This window comes from Vigna unguiculata, chromosome 9 (assembly GCF_004118075.2).
Source record: "Vigna unguiculata cultivar IT97K-499-35 chromosome 9, ASM411807v1, whole genome shotgun sequence".
NCBI classification, from domain to species: domain Eukaryota; kingdom Viridiplantae; phylum Streptophyta; class Magnoliopsida; order Fabales; family Fabaceae; genus Vigna; species Vigna unguiculata.
Genome location: NC_040287.1, coordinates 30,654,244 through 30,671,342, shown reverse-complemented (window position 1 = coordinate 30,671,342; position 17,099 = coordinate 30,654,244). Strand labels below are relative to the sequence as shown.

General features: G+C 32.7%; 3 protein-coding genes and 1 non-coding gene across 6 annotated transcripts; 1 reads left to right on the top strand and 3 right to left on the bottom strand.

Moving 5' to 3' along the window:
* Positions 1–182: 182 nt before the first annotated feature.
* On the top strand, positions 183–2,809 carry LOC114162696 (ubiquitin-60S ribosomal protein L40-like). Its single transcript, XM_028046655.1, has 5 exons — positions 183–420; positions 509–595; positions 954–1,056; positions 2,383–2,449; positions 2,543–2,809. The coding sequence occupies exons 1-5, from the start codon at positions 318–320 to the stop codon at positions 2,567–2,569; spliced, it is 387 nt and encodes a 128-aa protein (XP_027902456.1). The 5' UTR covers positions 183–317; the 3' UTR covers positions 2,570–2,809.
* A 252-nt stretch (positions 2,810–3,061) lies between these two features.
* Positions 3,062–6,604, bottom strand: LOC114162694 (pyridoxal reductase, chloroplastic). Of its 3 annotated transcripts, none has more exons than XM_028046653.1 (9): positions 6,272–6,604; positions 5,961–6,189; positions 5,569–5,653; positions 5,360–5,483; positions 4,884–4,985; positions 4,587–4,738; positions 4,383–4,476; positions 3,504–3,685; positions 3,062–3,406 (listed from the first exon to the last, which is right to left on the bottom strand). In XM_028046653.1, exons 1-9 carry the CDS (start codon positions 6,383–6,385, stop codon positions 3,403–3,405), a joined length of 1,086 nt encoding a protein of 361 aa, XP_027902454.1. In that variant the 5' UTR covers positions 6,386–6,604; the 3' UTR covers positions 3,062–3,402. The 3 variants fall into 3 exon arrangements, 2 of the variants coding, with proteins under 2 accessions (XP_027902454.1, XP_027902453.1); XM_028046652.1 differs by having other exon boundaries at positions 5,569–5,662; positions 6,272–6,600; XR_003599290.1 differs by having other exon boundaries at positions 3,108–3,406; positions 3,504–3,780; positions 5,569–5,662.
* Positions 6,551–6,630, bottom strand: TRNAL-UAG. The gene has a single exon. It is a non-coding gene; the product is annotated as a tRNA-Leu (tRNA).
* Positions 6,631–7,638: 1,008 nt separating this feature from the next.
* On the bottom strand, positions 7,639–9,094 carry LOC114162695 (homeobox-leucine zipper protein ATHB-12-like). The gene is made up of 2 exons (XM_028046654.1): positions 8,386–9,094; positions 7,639–8,276 (listed from the first exon to the last, which is right to left on the bottom strand). The coding sequence occupies exons 1-2, from the start codon at positions 8,749–8,751 to the stop codon at positions 7,905–7,907; spliced, it is 738 nt and encodes a 245-aa protein (XP_027902455.1). The 5' UTR covers positions 8,752–9,094; the 3' UTR covers positions 7,639–7,904.
* Between the last annotated feature and the right edge of the window lie 8,005 nt (positions 9,095–17,099).

Here is a 17,099-nt window from a genome sequence, read left to right as displayed (position 1 = left end):
TATTTTCAAAATATCTTAATTTTAATATATTAATGTTTTAATATATTTAAAAATATTAAAATCAATATATTTTGAAACTATAATAGAAAATCAAAATTAAATATAATTTTAAACATATATTCTTAGCCAATAATATCATAAGGAAAAGAAGCCTTTGTCAAATTAAAATCAACAAAGAAATTGTTTTGGAATAACATAACCCCTAACCAAACACACCGTGGGTTCTGAAAACCCTACTACTCTTAACCCTTCCATATAAATATTACGTAAAACCACGCGAGAAACCCTAATAGCAGTTTGGGAAAAAAAAGGGAAAGATGCAGATCTTCGTGAAAACCCTAACGGGGAAGACCATCACCCTTGAGGTGGAGTCAAGTGACACCATTGATAATGTCAAAACAAAGATTCAGGACAAAGAAGGTGCAGTTTAATTGAAACGTCACCATTGATTAATCGTTCTCTCTTATTCGTTGTTTGTTTGACTCGTTATGTATCTCTCTCTTTCCAGGGATCCCCCCGGACCAGCAGAGGTTGATCTTCGCCGGGAAACAGTTGGAGGATGGCCGTACCCTCGCAGATTACAACATCCAAAAAGGTCTGCAAAACCTCAATTTCGAAATTGCTTTGTCTATGTTATTTGCTCTAATGCTTTGAATGCGGTAATTAATTGATTTAGCATTTTTATTGGATTGTAGGAATTGTAGTTAGCCATATATGTGTATGAAAGAGTGTAGGTGTTTGAGGTGGAAATCTGTAGTTTTTAAATTGGTAAAAATTAACATAATCTTTGTGAATATGACGATCAGGTGCTTTTTACTTTATTGTGTCCAACTCCAAGCATCTTCGTGCTGCTTGGCTGAGAAACAGCAGACCCCAAGTATTGCTAATTATGCTCAATAACTTTAGTGTAAATTATGAGACTTATCATTAGGTTGGTTTCTCTATTTTTGCAGAGTCAACATTGCATCTTGTTTTAAGGCTTCGTGGTGGTATTATTGAGCCATCTTTGATGGCATTGGCCAGGAAGTATAACCAGGATAAGATGATTTGCCGCAAGTAAGTTTACACATCCTAGTATTCGATCCAGTTGGTTCATTCAGCACTAATTTGACATATTGTTCTTGTGTGAAGTATAGTCAAAACTGACAAGAAAACTTTTTATATTGTATACTAAAGTCACATGAAACTCTGTTGTAATTATGTTGCATGCCTAATCTGTTGGCAAGTAGTGTACTGATTCAGATGTAAATGCTGAATGCTGAGTGCTGAATTGAGTGTATGTCTACCCTGAATATCTGTATGGAAAATGTATGGCAACATCAGATTGCTGTTTTCTCTTAGTTGCATGTGTCTAGAAAACCCTGTGCCAAGGTCTTCTGGCTCACTACTCAGCCACTATGTCAAAGACCTATGTTTTGTTCCTTATACCGTGTTCCCACCCCCCACTCGGCCGTCAGTTGATTTGAACCCTTTTATTTGTCTACTCTAGTCCCAAATCCACTCATTCTTGATCAACCATTGCGATGGATAAGGGGAGGGATGCTAAACTTTTCGTTCAGAATAATTTATTTACTGCTACTAATGACATTTTCACCCTTGGGAATGAATTGTTAATCATCTAGAGTGACATCTAAATGATGAATATTGTCACAAGGGTAAAATACCATTTATGTACCAGAGAATACCCATATATCCATAATATTCCTTCCCTTTATTTTCTTTACTCTCATTTCCCCCATCCAAGCTAAGGCCAAGTCCCTTTTACCTTTGACTTCCTTAGATGCATTGAAATCTTGATGCGTGTTAGGCTATGAGCAGCTATCTTTTTTATAGCAACAGACTTACGTAGCGAAATTGGCTTTTGAATAATTGCTTAACTTGCTTAGGCACTGCTGAATCAAAAGGCAACTTCCTTTACAGATGAATTATTTTATGGAACTTGTTTGTAATTTGGATTGAGAAGATACAATCAATGCATCAAATCATATTTTCTGTTATGTCTGTTTGTCTGGGAATTTCCAAAATGTTCTCTTGGACTTGAACTTCGTTTTTATAAAATGAATTCGATATTAATAGGTTCCAAGCTTCAAATTAAGTGCACTCTAGAAAGCATTCTGGCTTACTTCTGTCGTAGTAAGGTGGTGTTGAATTCTGATGTGCTGTAAATGAAATGTAATCTGAAACGATATATTCTTGAAAAATGAAATGGTAGTATTCATAGCAAAATTCTGTTTCTTTTGAGAACCAAGGGATGCATGTTGGACTACAAGTATTAGAAAGCCTACGTTATATACAGTGGCTTAACCTATTCATGTTCAGTGTCCATTAGATGACTAATGTCCATTCACAGCCATTATGCTCATTAATCAATTTGCTTCGCAGGTGCTACGCACGTTTACACCCTCGTGCTGTGAACTGCAGGAAGAAGAAGTGTGGACACAGCAACCAGGTATAATAAATTTTTAGCGCCATGTCTCACTGCTCAATTTTTATGGAATGAAATTCCGTGTTATCTGATGAGGCTTTTACTTTTGTATTGCAGTTGAGGCCAAAGAAGAAGATCAAGTAAACTGTTCTGACTGCAAGATGCAAACATATGTTGTTATGGATTACTGGATATCTTGTAAACCTGACAACTCCATTAGCTTTTTAGTATCGTAGGAAATCTTTTGGAAATTTGACAGTTTCTCATGATTTTTGTTTTCAATGAGACTCGTTTGAATTATTCTACCGTTCCTCTTGATGGTGATACAATTTTGTTTGACAATAATGCTTTTCAAGTCATTGTTTCCCCGACTATTTTTTATTACTTTTATTTCCATTATAAGTCGTGGAAGGTCAGGCCCGTAATCTTAACTCTTTAATTTCCTTTCACATAACTCGTGATACACCATTACCGTAATTTTGATATCTTAATTCATTTTATTTATTTAACTCGGTTGCCCTTGGAAGCGTAAAGAATTTCTTTTTTTTTGGGCTTGCGGTCGGAGGATTAAAAAATATTGAGGGAGACGACGTTGTTTTTAAGTATGATGGGGGATTCTAAGCGTTGCTGCTGGTCTTCACTGAAAGTTTAGTTTATTATTGCGCATTGAACAATTATTTTCTAAGTCAGTATGATTTTTAACAAATTAAGTACAAAAGCAATGCTTTATACCGTCCAAAAGTAGATGTGGCATCGCGGCTTCTTCTTTATTTCAATGGCCTATCACAAGAACCTAAATGTAATATCATGGCATCCTGAATCAGGTTAATCAGTTTGCAATTCTCTTAAAAATGAAACGGATCCATTGGCCGCTATTCGCCTTTCTTGATACCAGGATGATAAAGAAATGTGACCTTCAGTGAGTGAAAATAAGCCTTTTCTCTGTCGCACCTTGTGCTGAGGTCTCGCTTCATATTTTATCTGTTATGAATACCAAATCACGTAAAATAAAACACTTGAATCATTGCAACCCCTGTTTTGTGTGTTATCTGGTTTGGAATAGGAGAAATATGTATACCTGGTTTGGAAAATGTTTTGAATCATTCTTCGAGGTGATTCGTTTGCTGCATAATCCAACCGAAGCAACTCGTCTGAGGATAGGCGCCAACCGAGAGCACCTAAATTTTCCTCCGCTTGTTTAATTGACTTAACTCCAGGAATTGGAACTGTACCTTTGCAAATGCACCAATTTATGGCTACCTGACATGATAAATGAAAGAATGAGATGGTGATAAAGTGTGCTGTTCGGGCAAGGCTGGTCAAGTAGTCGGTCAGCATTGTCATTTTCCACGCACCTAAGACAAGGACAATTAAGTGGGTTGGTCGGTGGTTCTGTAAAAGGCTACTACTTTATATATAACCTTTAAAAAAGTAAGCTGCGTAGGGAAGTACCACATTTATAAACATAAATGTCATATTAAAAGTTTGCTTCTAGGTAGTTGATCTTGATAATGAAGCAACACTAGTTCTCATGTTTTATGTGGATAAGATGTATGAGAAGACTTCTACAGTGTACACTTTTCTAATCATATTTAAAGTTTTACCTTGCTAATATACATCTTACTTAATGTATTACATTTTACTAAGGTGAAACTTTAAACATGATTCCAGGCGAAGAGGACCCAGCTTTGCAAAAGTGATAAAACTAGCTTAAATTTTGGTAGTTGTTGTGCTTCCCAATACATGTGAGAAAATGAAGTCCAACAAAAAGGAGTGATAAACACATTACTATCTATTCATTGATAGTAATATAGAACTATGCACAATGGAACTAGTTCTCTTAAAAGATCTATGATCAAGCATTTAACTAGTTCTCTTTTACTACTAAGAGACATTCACAAGATATCTACAAGAAATTGGCACCATAAAAAGAAAACGAAAATGGGAAAATGATTACTTGTGACATGGTTTTCCGCCGTTCATTTGCAATATCTCTGAGGGAACTCAATAAAGGATCTAGTCCCGGAAGTATTTGTTTAAATAGCAACGCCCTGTGAAATGGGGTTAATTACTAAACTATTCTACAAGATAATAATGCATTGTGATACAAAGTTATTCTCTGTTTATCCCCCTAAAGTATTTGCTTAAAATATCAACATACCTTGGACCATTTGGAAGTTTAGATGGTGAGTATTTCCCAGTAAGCATTCCAAGTCCCAGAGGACTATAAGCAATCATTCGGATACCCAGAGAGTCACATATACTCTTGATCTCTAGTTGATCTTTCCCCGTGCTGAGCAAAGAAAACTGCACCTGAAACATTGAAATCATGAAGAACATTATTAACATGATACCAGTATAATTACTGATTGGTGTCTACATACAAAGAGCATGCCTATTTTCCCATTATGTCTAGCAAAATTTGAATGCTAAATTACATTTACACATAACTTCATACCTGGGCTGAGCATAAGGGGACTCCACGGTCTTTCAGATAATCATGTATCTTTAGAAGCTGCTTTGGTCCGTAATTACTTACTCCAACACCTTTAACCAAACCCTAAACGACAACATATATATGAGTACAAAAATTTGGATCATTCAATAAATTTAAATTAATTTTTCTGGACGATGTAATAACCATTTAAGTTAATGTTTAAATATGAGGATCTAACACTGAAAAAGAATGTACAATCAAAAGCACTCTGAATGACTTTATCCACGTTGTGCATTAAGAAGAAGATTAATGTTTTCCATCCAACCCTTACAGGTTTATGCTACTCACGCAGCATTGCAAACATCAGTTATGAAGTTAAGATAGCAGAACACGTTCACAAGTTACCCTTCAGCATAGTTCTTAACAATGTTTCACTCAAGGCCTTAACTTGATTATATATACCCATAATATTGCTATTAAACGTGAATTATCGTAACCTTCTCATACATTGCCACTAAACCATCCCAAAGAGCTAATTCCTGCAAAGGAGCATAATTTGCAGTTGACCAGTGTAGTTGTCCTATCCCAATTTGCTCAATTTGCATTCTATCTAGTGACGCCCTGAAAGTTTATTTCATCCAAATTCAAAATCATAGGCAAAAAAAAAGATACTTAAAGCAAATATTTCATACACACAAAGAAATACCTGCAAGCATTCACAAACTGCCCTGGTGTAAGGCGCCATGGATATGCAGCAAACTTAGTAGCAATCACTATGTCACGTTTGCTCCCTTTTTTCTCTAAGGAAGTGTTACATTCAATATGGTCAACGAATGTGAATTAAAGAATCACCATATATATAATACACACACACACAACACTTGTGATGTAAAGATTTTATATACTACCATTCAATTACGAACCATCATGTATACAAGTATTTACTTCGATAAAACACTATTTCAAAAGTTTAATGAACGTGATAATTATGACGCAGAAAATTAACATAAATCAAACAACAAAACCATTTAGGAAGGGCAAGTAACAACAGAATATATAACAAAGTAAGTGAAAGTTAGAAAGGAATGTGAGATGAACCTTGAAACTCTCGAATGAACCTCCCCAGAAGCTTCTCACTCTGACCGTTTAACCTTCCAGTGCCATAAGAATCAGCAGTGTCAAAGAGATTGATGTCGTAGTCCAGAGCCATGTTGAAGATTTGTTGGAGCTCATCATCCATGGATTCCTGGTATCCCCAGAGAAACTGATTGCCCCATGCCCACGTTCCAAACCCCATCGGAGACACACTCAGAGGACCCATCTTCACCTGCCACAATCAACCATTGAAATTTGAAGCCACCTTCCCACTCACACCATACATACATGCCACAAAAGGGAAATTGTTTTACCTTTTGGGTTGGCCAAAAGGGAGGGAATTTGAGAGACTTGAAGGAAAAAGATGGTGTTGATAATGCTTTGGGGTTAAGATTCCAAGGGCCAACACTGCAAACTGAGAGTGCCATTGATGAAGGGTGAGTGAAAAATATGAAATTCAAGAATTAGACCGAGACCAGTTTGGAACACAGTTAACCAGCAACGTTAAAATAAGTTGATGTTTTGTGTGTGGTAACCATTGATTTTCGATTTCCTTTTGGATCAGTTTAGAAAACAAAAAAATAATCAGAAATTGACAGCTGTGGGATTTGAACCCACGCCCTTTCGGACCAGAGCCTAAATCTGGCGCCTTAGACCACTCGGCCAAACTGTCTTACTTGTTATAATGATTCATTTATTATTTGAATATATATAATATAGTTGTACAATTCATTATCACGTGAAGTTGATATTCATGCATACATTTTATCAAGGCCCAGCTAACTTTTATATAATAAAATAAATTGTTTGAAGAAAATGTTTGCTAAGTGATGTTTGATTGAAGATGGGAACTTATCGTAATGTCTAATTCACACTCACTATTTTCGCTTCATATTTGATGTCTGTGCATTTATGATATCGCTAAGATGATGGTTGTTTATATGGGGTAGGATAAGAGATGAGTCTGAGGTGGTGTTCTGATCCATTGAAATGTAGGGACACTCTTCTAATCTTCTAATTTAATAAATATGATAACTGTAATTGAATCTGAATGTGATCATTGCTTTTTATATTTTAACTCTTTTATGTTTAAAGTACTCAATTTTAATCCCAATTTACAACAAATCATTAACCTTGACCGCACCAATCAATATTCTGGTGTTTTAGCAGAATATATGTTGCTGAAGTCACTTTAAGTAAGAAAACTAACAAGTGGAAATCATAAGAACTGAAACAATTCCGGTGATCTATTATTACCAATTTATTATGGGACATAATCCCATATATTGAATATCAAACAAAGTTAGATGATCATATTATATTATTCTAATCAAAAGCATGGATTTTGTGTGGCAAATAATTATGCAGACATTCTAACCATTATAATCCATTCCTCAAACAGGTTTTTCTACTGAAATTCTCTTCTGTTCTAAGGGCCATGGACTTAGTTGAAATGAACAAACATATTCTCTGCTTCATGAATTGGAGCAATATCTTATTCACACGGTTCATTCGTTTCGTTTCTGTTCCTGTAGAGATCGCACTTGGAATAAGCTAAAGTGATAATAAAAGAGAGGTCCCCTTAAAGAATATTAAGTATTAACCCCTTGAAGTGGGAAAAGGAAAAGGAAGGAAGAACACACGCACACACACGCAAAGGGATGGGAAAGGCATGCAAGCATGGACAAACAGAGACATCATTGCACATTATTTTCTTTTCCAAATCTCTACACAATTGAATTTGGTGAGGCTAGCTTAATTCTCTCCCTATCAAATTAAGCCTACAAAACTTTCTTCCAGTTTCTTGGCCTATTCGACATTCTTCAAGGCTGGAATGTTGAGTTTTCACCAGTTGGCAGCACAAGATCCAGCCAAGTACGAACCAATCTTTGTTCCTTCTCGGAGGAAACAAACATCATACATGGAACACAGAGTGTTGTTCACTTTTCAAGTCCAGAAATCTAGCCACTGAGAGCTGCTACATGACTGGTCCAAGATGCCATTAGGGTCCACACTATTGTACCATTTTTCAAGTGATGCTAATGGCATCTCAGCGTGATCATTATCATCCATTCTCAGAACTTGGTGTCCTTTGTCCTCAGATTTCTCACTCCTCATCATGCTATTCTCATTTTGATCATCTGAATACACACCTACTCTCTCCTCCAAACCCTCATTCGAAAACCTTGGTTTTTCTTCAGGCTTCCAACTGCTGTATCCACTGCCTGAACCACCATCCTCTATGCTGTGTTCTTTTCCACCCTTGTCTTCCCTTCCACCATCATGAGATGACACCACCAAATCACTCAGCTTCTGCAACTGTTTGAGAAACAAATAACTAAGTTAAAGGGTCGCATGTTTTGTTGAGAGAATCAACAACAGTAAGAACTAAGAACTAATCTTGTCAGAACAACAACCAGAAACTTACCTCTACTTGCAAAGACTCCTTCTCTTTCTTTAGGGACTCAAACCTAGATGCTAAATTGTCATATTCATCCTTCAGTTTCCTGTATTCTTGCTCTATGCGTTTTGATTTCCACCTTGCCCTTCTGTTTTGGAACCATATGGCAACTTGGCGAGGCTGCAGGCCAAGATCTCTTGCCAGTTGCATCTTCTTCCTTGGCTCAAGCTTTGACTCTGTCTCAAATATGCATTCTAGCGACCTTATCTGTTCATCACTGAACCTCCTCTTGTTTTCTATCTTCTTGTTTTTCCTCCTTGGTGCCTCCAAGCTGGTGAAGCTTTCAACATTTTTTCCCTTTGATGCTTGAATATTCTCATCTCCCTCCATCATGTGAGTAGTGAGAAAGGAAGTATTTTATGGGTGAATTTGGAATTGGATACACAATCTGTTTGCCACCAACAAATAAAAAAGAATTATGTGATTTAAAAGTCCGGTGAGGGGGGATCAGGTGCAGAATATATAGGTAGCCATAAAAGAAAGTATCTGAAAAGCATTTGTTTCACGTTATTGGAACTTGTAATGGAAGGATGATGGTGTCCTATGGGATAAGATACCGTGTGGCTCTTTCTATCTTTTGTTAAGTAAGAAGAAATGATCTTGCTTCCTTCGTTTACTTGTAGCCTATCTATCGCCCATATACTATTTTGTTTGTAGAAGGAACTCATTGCTTGTCACTTGTCACCCTCACAAGCACACGTATCTGTTGCTTTTTTATATCCAAACCACGCAAGAAAATCAATTAGCCAAATTAGCCCTCAAATATATATATCATATTACTCCTTGCAATGTATCTTCACTCAACAAAAAATTTATGTACTTTCTGCATAATTTAAATCTCAGCTCACATCATCCAGTAATTCAAACTTTAACATTTTAACTGTGCCAATAACACACTACCTTGCTCATACACTGTCTGTCACCAATATTAGTATAATAATATTATAACTCAGATGCAGCCAACAGCACGTATAACAAAGTAATCATCAAGAATAACTACGAACATTCATATATTTGAAGAGCTTTGGTTATATGGTTGTTGATCTCAAGAAATAAAAGTGACAAGAAAAGAAGGTCAACAACAACTTAGAAACAGACACAAAACAAGGTCCATATATGCACATCGTTACATTTACATGTTAGAAGTTAACTATTTCTTCTGGACTTGATAGAAGAAAAAGGGGGGAAATACAACTGGGATGGCACATCAGTGATCATTCAGCTGAGCTACTCTCACGCAGTGGCTGCCAAAAATCAACGGTGGCAACAATAAGATATTATATTGTTTGATTGTAAGTTCCAGCTAAATTGGAGGTTACTTTGTTATGGAAGGACTAATGTTTCTGTCAACAGTGGACCTATTTTTCTTTTGTTGTTTGGATCTGTTGACAAGAAAATTCTTATCCCGTGTCATTATTCTCAGGTTGCTTTCTAAATTAGGTGGCTAAAATTGAAGATCGATGAACTCATACAAAATATGACCGGATAGTGTGTCTGATTGACACAGTTGATAGCAAAGTTAATTGGGTAAAGTGGCAGTGTCTTTTTTCTACACACAGTTGATGGCTGAGTCAAATGCTAATACTCTGCACAAGTTATTGAAGGGAAATGAAGGAACTGTGTTCTTAGCTTGAGTTGTAAAGTACCTTCATAATATATAAACGAGTTCAAATCGCATCTAACTGATTTTATAAAGTTGAGTTAATAGAAACGGTGAATAAGTTATATATATACATGTATTCTACGGTGAAAGTTTGTAATCCGTGTGAGTCATTTGGTTAGATAAGAGAAGAGATAAGATGAAATGGGAATCATTTAATAATGTAGATTTTCCATGGCAAAGAAGATAAGGGTCAATAGACGTAGCCTAATACAGACAAAATATTGCTACATTATGGAGTTAAATCACAGAAAGCGAGTTTTTACATTTATTGCCAATCATACTTGTTGGCCTAAGGAACCCACTTAATTCCTGGTTTTGTTTTTAGCAAAACTGTGGACACGAGTCCTTGTCAAATTAAGCTTTAGCATTAGGTTTGCTTTATGAATCTCTGTCCATGGTTAAGAGCCTTTGAAGATTGGCTTTTCTGTGTTGGTGCAGTCTTGGTTGGTGTTTGGTGATGTGTCTCGTGCATCCAAACAAGCAAAACAAAAAACGCTAAGGTCAAGAAGTTGAGATGCCCCAACACTATAAATGTCACAATTGCACGCCAAGTGAATTACTTTTGGAACATTTTTAAGAAGCATCATTCTATTCATCCTCCAAACTCCTACAGTGAATAGTTTCTTCCCCAATATTGGTCTGGTCCATTGGAGTTTTTCATTAGTTCGAATTCAAAACAAACACACACTTCATCCTTGGATTAGCTCTGGTGGCTACTTCATGTTGAAACATGTGATGTTGTCTTCTTTTTATTTTTAGTTCAGCATTTGAACATAAACTATTCACATAATAAAACTAATTAAACTGCACTAATAAACCAGCTTATGGAAAGCTAAACTGCACACAAACATACCCGACAACAAAATGTGGAAATGAGTTGAGTAATGAATCTTTTGAAAAACCCGAAACAGTACTATAATATACTACCACAGAAATCAAACTTCACATGAATGAGTTTTCTTTTCTTTTCAAACTAAAGCCTTAAACTATTATTTAAAACAATTCACTTTGATTTGTGTTGATTAAGCAAAATTCAGATTAAGCAATGGTTGTATGTAATTAAGAGAAAATTTTGTACAGTTTAGTTAATTTAGTTTGTTGATCCCTGAATCATTGGAAAAGGCAGGGCTCTGAAAAATGAATAACTAGATTTAAAAGTTTTGGGTTAAATATATATGTAATCTATAAAGTTTAAAGTGAAATTGGAATTCGCTCATATTCTAAATTTTAATAATTTTGGTTTCAAAATTTGAAAAAGAAAATAAATATAATTCTAAAATATCTTTTTGATCTCAGTTTTCGTCAAGTTTTGTCAGATAAGTCTTAATTTTGGTGTTGTGTTCAAATAAGTCACAATTTTTGTCAATTTTGTTCAATTGGGTCATTTTTTGCTAACACCGTTTAAATCATTAACGACCATGAACAGTGACTACCACGAGTCACTTTGTGATTTTTTTAGATTTTTAAAATTTTTTAAAATTTTTTTTAAAATTTTTTTAAATTTTTTTTAAAATTTTTTTAATTTTTTTAATTTTTTTTTTTAACTTTTTTTAAATGTCCACATGTCAACCCAATAGTATGTCGCGTGTCAAAGTCGATGTTCTATATTCAATTTGGTCTCTATATTTGTTATTTTTGTTAAATTTAGTCGCAATTTTGTTTAAAATTGAACAATTTTTTTTCTATCGAAAATGTGACCAAATTTAATTTTTATATCAAAGTTATAATGATGTGAATTTTAATATATTATATAAAAATATTTAATAAAAAATGTGAATTTTAATATAAAAATTAAATTTAGTTTCAATTTGGAGAGGGACCAAATTAGTTCATGTTAACAAAAATTGGAACTAAATTGAACAAAAGTAACAAATATAAGGAACAAATTGAATATAGAACATTGACTTTAACACGTGACACGCGGTTGGATGGACACGTGGACATTTAAAAAAAAATTATTTTTTTAAAAAAATTAAAAAAATTAAAAAAAATCAAAAAAACCACGAAGTGACACGTGGAGTCACTGTTCATCATAGCCGTTAATGATTTAAACAGTGTTAGTAAAAAAAGACCCAATTAAACAAAATTGACGAAAATTGGGACTTATTTGAACACAAAACTAAAATTAGGACTTATTTGACAAAACTTGACGAAAATTGGGACAAAAAATGTATTTTAACCTAAATATAATTATTTTAACTCAAGTACCTTAAACTCTTTTCACATGTTAAATAGTATTTTAGGTTAGGATTTGAGCTGAAACATACCAAAAGTGTCTAAACAACTCAAACACAAACCTGAAACACTACTTGATAAAAAAAAAATAGTTTAATCGAATTAAGAGAATTATATATAATCATTTTTAAAGTTAGAGAACTAAATTATATCACAGTTTAACGTATGAACAAATTTCAATTTTGCATAAAAATATCGACACTAAAAATATATTTAACCTGAAAGTTTTGACGGGCGAAAAAATGGTGGTGGAAAGTGCGTGGGGAGAGAGGCATTGGCTTGGTCCGTGGATGGGAAGTTGATTTGTTTGTGAAAGTGACATGAAATTTGTCTTGAAACGGCCATGATTAGGGTTGCTTTCCGTTTGGGTAAGTATGAATTATCCGAGAAGTTGGTGTTCGTGTTATCGTGAAGGTATTAAGATGGGATGGGGTCCTTATGCTTTTGAGGAAGGGATAGGTGTCGGGGTGCCAATTGTGCCAAATGGGTGGCCCTCAGACCAATAGGTTTGCAAAGTTAGGTATTAGGTGCCTCAAAGTCCTAAATCAACTCATTGCTCTTCCAATCATTATTACCCTTAGATAGATTCGTCTAATCATTTTCAAAACAATCAAGGTTAATGGACAATTTTCCCATATCAACAAGAATCATGTCCTATGTCTCCAACCAAACTTCAAATACTCATTTTCTTACCATCCTTATCCATTGCTGCTACTACTACTACTACTTCTTTTTAACCTATCTCCTTCCAAACTTCATTTACACCAATTCATTTCAATGGAGTTCACCACAGTTCTAAACAATTTATCCTCTTAAAGCAAAGTAGTGTCATTGTTACCAAATTCTTCTACCCAAATGTTTGAAAAACTATTGGAGTTAAAGGACAAATTACATCATTCAAATTATTTGTTCACACACATGTGATTTACCTTGACGACATTATCTTTGACAATTGTGTCTTTTGTACGAAAAATTATTTGTACTAGAGTTATTATCACATGCTAGATATTGTTATTTTTTTAGTATTATTATGTTGAGCTGAAATTTTCATTGCTTTTTGCTATTTGTTTAATGTTATATGTGTTCAAAATTATTTGAAGTTAATGATAGCGTGGGACAAGTTATCCTGGTCAATTCGTGTATTTATGTTTATAAGAAAATATAAATACATTAAACATTTAAGTTTGTCAACTTGCAGGGATGTCTCTTGTACAACCCGCAAAGAGTCAAAGTGTGAGTAGATTTATCTCATCCATATTTAAATTTTATTCTTTATTTCAATGTTTTTTATACTATGTTTTCTTCTCTTTTTTTTTTAATTTTTGTATTTGCAGTACGTTTTTGTTGTTATAGGATAAAAATAACTATTTTTTTTTATATTTATATGATCGACGGCAATTCTGCGATGCCTGTAAGAAATATTGGTTTTATTGATCCAAATGGGTGAAAAATCTACTTGATGTGACTTTTTATCTTGTTTCAATTGTTTTTCAAAAAATATAGAATCAGAAAACATTATAAATTGACATTTTATGTTAAATTTATTAATTATTTTCAATTGATTATTATTGGGACCCTTAAAATTTATAGTTAAAACATAAAAATGCATGAAAATGGAATTCAAATTTAAAAGTTAGCGGAGAAAAAGTAACAATTCAAAATAAAGTTAAGTCGGGAAAGACACCCTTCCTTTACATATAAACGACCATACTAATGGGGCTCTTCTTCCTGCATTTTCTTTTCTTTCTGCACCCTCACAAGACTTGTAATTTCCAAATTACCCTTCGTCAAAATTATAATAAAAAAAATCCTGTACTTCCATTTTCTTTTTTAATTTTTCCAGACCGAATATTTTGGAATGAATTTTCAAATCTGGTAATAGCTTTTGAAAAATTTAATATAAAATATATTTTATACATATTTTGGGTTTTAAAATGTATTTTGATCAAAATATCTTTCGAAACACTTAATCCAAAATATAAAAAAGATTTCTGGATTAAATATTTCAAAAGTTAATTTTGGATCTTGAAATATGTTTTGATACACTTATTTCAGAATGCAGTGTAAAAAATATATTTCTTAACGACTGACACTTCGAAAGTTATTTTCATTCGGGAATAATTTTAAGAATACTTAATCCGAAATATAATAATAAAAATTTTCAGGTTAAGTGTTTCAAAATTGGGTTTCTTCATACATACACTTGGGTGCAAAAAGAAAACAAGGGAGATGCAAAAAGAAATCCCGTACTATTGACATTAGAAGCCCACATCAAAACTGGGTTTCTTCATACTTACACCAGGGTGTTTCTTCCTGCATTCTATTGTTTTCTTGCACTCAGAACACCAACGAAATGTCTTTAATATCCTTTCTCTAAAAACTTGGAAGTTCATTCCAGAATAAAAAGAAATTCCAAAATGGATGTTTCGAAAATTATCTCGGAAACCAAAAATACCTTTTGAAACACATAATCTATTTTTTTTTTTTGTATTTTAGAATGATTGTTCCTAAATACAAAAAAAAATTCGAAACCAGTATTTCATGATGTATTTGTAGATAAAAAATATTTTTTTTTTTATTCCGGATTGACTGTTGTAGAATATATTTCTGGATATAAAAATATTTTTCGAAACAATCATTTCAAAATATATTTTTCATATTTTTTAAAATAAATATTTCGAAAAACATTTTCCAATTCTGAAAATATCTTCCGACTGATAAATATAAAAATAAAGAGGTGTGGAGATTTTTAATATAAATTTAATAAGAGATAATTTGAAAATTACGACTTTAATGGGGTGCAGGACGAGAAAAGGGAGGTGAAAAAAAAAGACCTTAGTTAATGTGAGCTCAATACTTTAATGTTTTTTTCGACTTGTTGAACCATCGGACAAAAACATACCTGTTTGATTTGATTTTAAAATGCATGGTTAAGTACGTTTTTAGTCTCTGAACTTTGATTTAAAATTGGAATTTGTTCTTGTCTGAAAATTCGATAAATTTTGGTCCCTAAACTTTAGAAATAAATGAATATAATCCTTTTAACCTCAATTATGTTAACTTTTTTTGACGTGTCGAACGCTTTTCATATTAGTATTAGAGTTATTTACACTGTTTGACAGATTTTTAGTTCAATATCTACTAAGAAATATGTTTGACACTTCTAAAAAATTTAATGTAATTGAGTTAAAAAAACTATATTAATTCATTCTTAAAGTTTAGGAAATAAAATATATTGAAGTTTCGAACAAGGACGAATTCCAATTTTTAATCAAAGTTTAAGAACTAAAAACATACTTAACACTACAAAAATGAATAACTCATAATTAATTCTTAATTATTGAGTTGATTATTCTGGAGAAAATATTGCCCGAAATATACACAAGTACTTGTCGAAAGACAACTATAACGTGGTTGGCTACCAAGAGTTGAAAGGTTAATTTATTTGCAATTTTTTTTGTTGTATGTCTTTTGAATTTTTTGACAAAATAAAAAAGTATTTTACAATATATATTTTAAGAAAGTTGAGATATCTCTCGTAAATTAGTTTTAAAACTACTTTATAATATGTGCAACTCACACTAATTTAATTATTTTTCCTATTTTTAATAATTTTATGAATTGAGATTAAAAACAATTTAAATATATTTTAGTTTTTTAATATTTCAAGTTATTTTTTAAAAACAAAATTATGAAAAAAATTAGATTTAAAATGGACAATATTTGAAATAAGATAACGAAGATATTGATACATGAATATGTGTATACATTGACTTTATCTTTACATTATTTCATTAAATTGCTAAAACATTCATATATTAAATAGTTAATAAAACTTATAGTTTTTCTTTTACTCCACCCACCCTACTTAAGTTGGGTTACGCCATCTACGCATGCATGCATCTACTATTCCCGACAATACAAATGCATGTGCTGTAACCTTAATTTTATACATGCAAAACTATTTATGTGATTCAATAAATTTATCTTAAGGAAAAGAAAACTTATATTGATAAACATATATTCTAATTCTTCAAAAAGTAGCGTCTAAAAGTTCAAATCAAAGAAAAAGGTAGTGCCTAAAACAGCTTTTATTGGTTATTTTGGGTCATTGATAAAGGAATCTTTATTAATTTATTAGCATTAATGTTGCAAGTGCAATATTGTTTTTATTGTAATCAACTAGAAAATATGCACCACCAACTTAATTACGAAAAATCTGTATACGTCACTTTTTTTTATTGTAATATGAGTTGTCATGGAATATTTTGAGCTTGAAAATTAATCTAATTTATGGTATCAAAGTGGACCACCTAATATACTTAATTAATATCAATTTTATTTCTACATTTCTTTTACTTACATAAGTATAGGACCATGATAATTTATACACATAAGAATTTTTTTATTAGTTCGACAAAAAAGAAACACAAAAAAATACTATATATTTCTTTTGTCATTCAATGACATATGGGAATCATATTCGCTTGATATTGTCTAATAATTCAGTGATCCTTTGCATCAAATTCTATATATACGTCCATACTCAAAGCATAAAGTGCTATAAGTTTTTTTTTTTAAATAAAATATTATTTGGGAAATTTGTTTTATTACTTTATATTCTTATAAAACAATGCATCTAACTTAAACGATATATAAAACTGATGCGTGACCATAGTACAATTATATTTACAACTACTCTCACGTGAATACGATCTAAAGCAAATTTGGATAAAGATTATTATTTTCATTTGAAATAACAGAATTATTGTTGGATACTTCT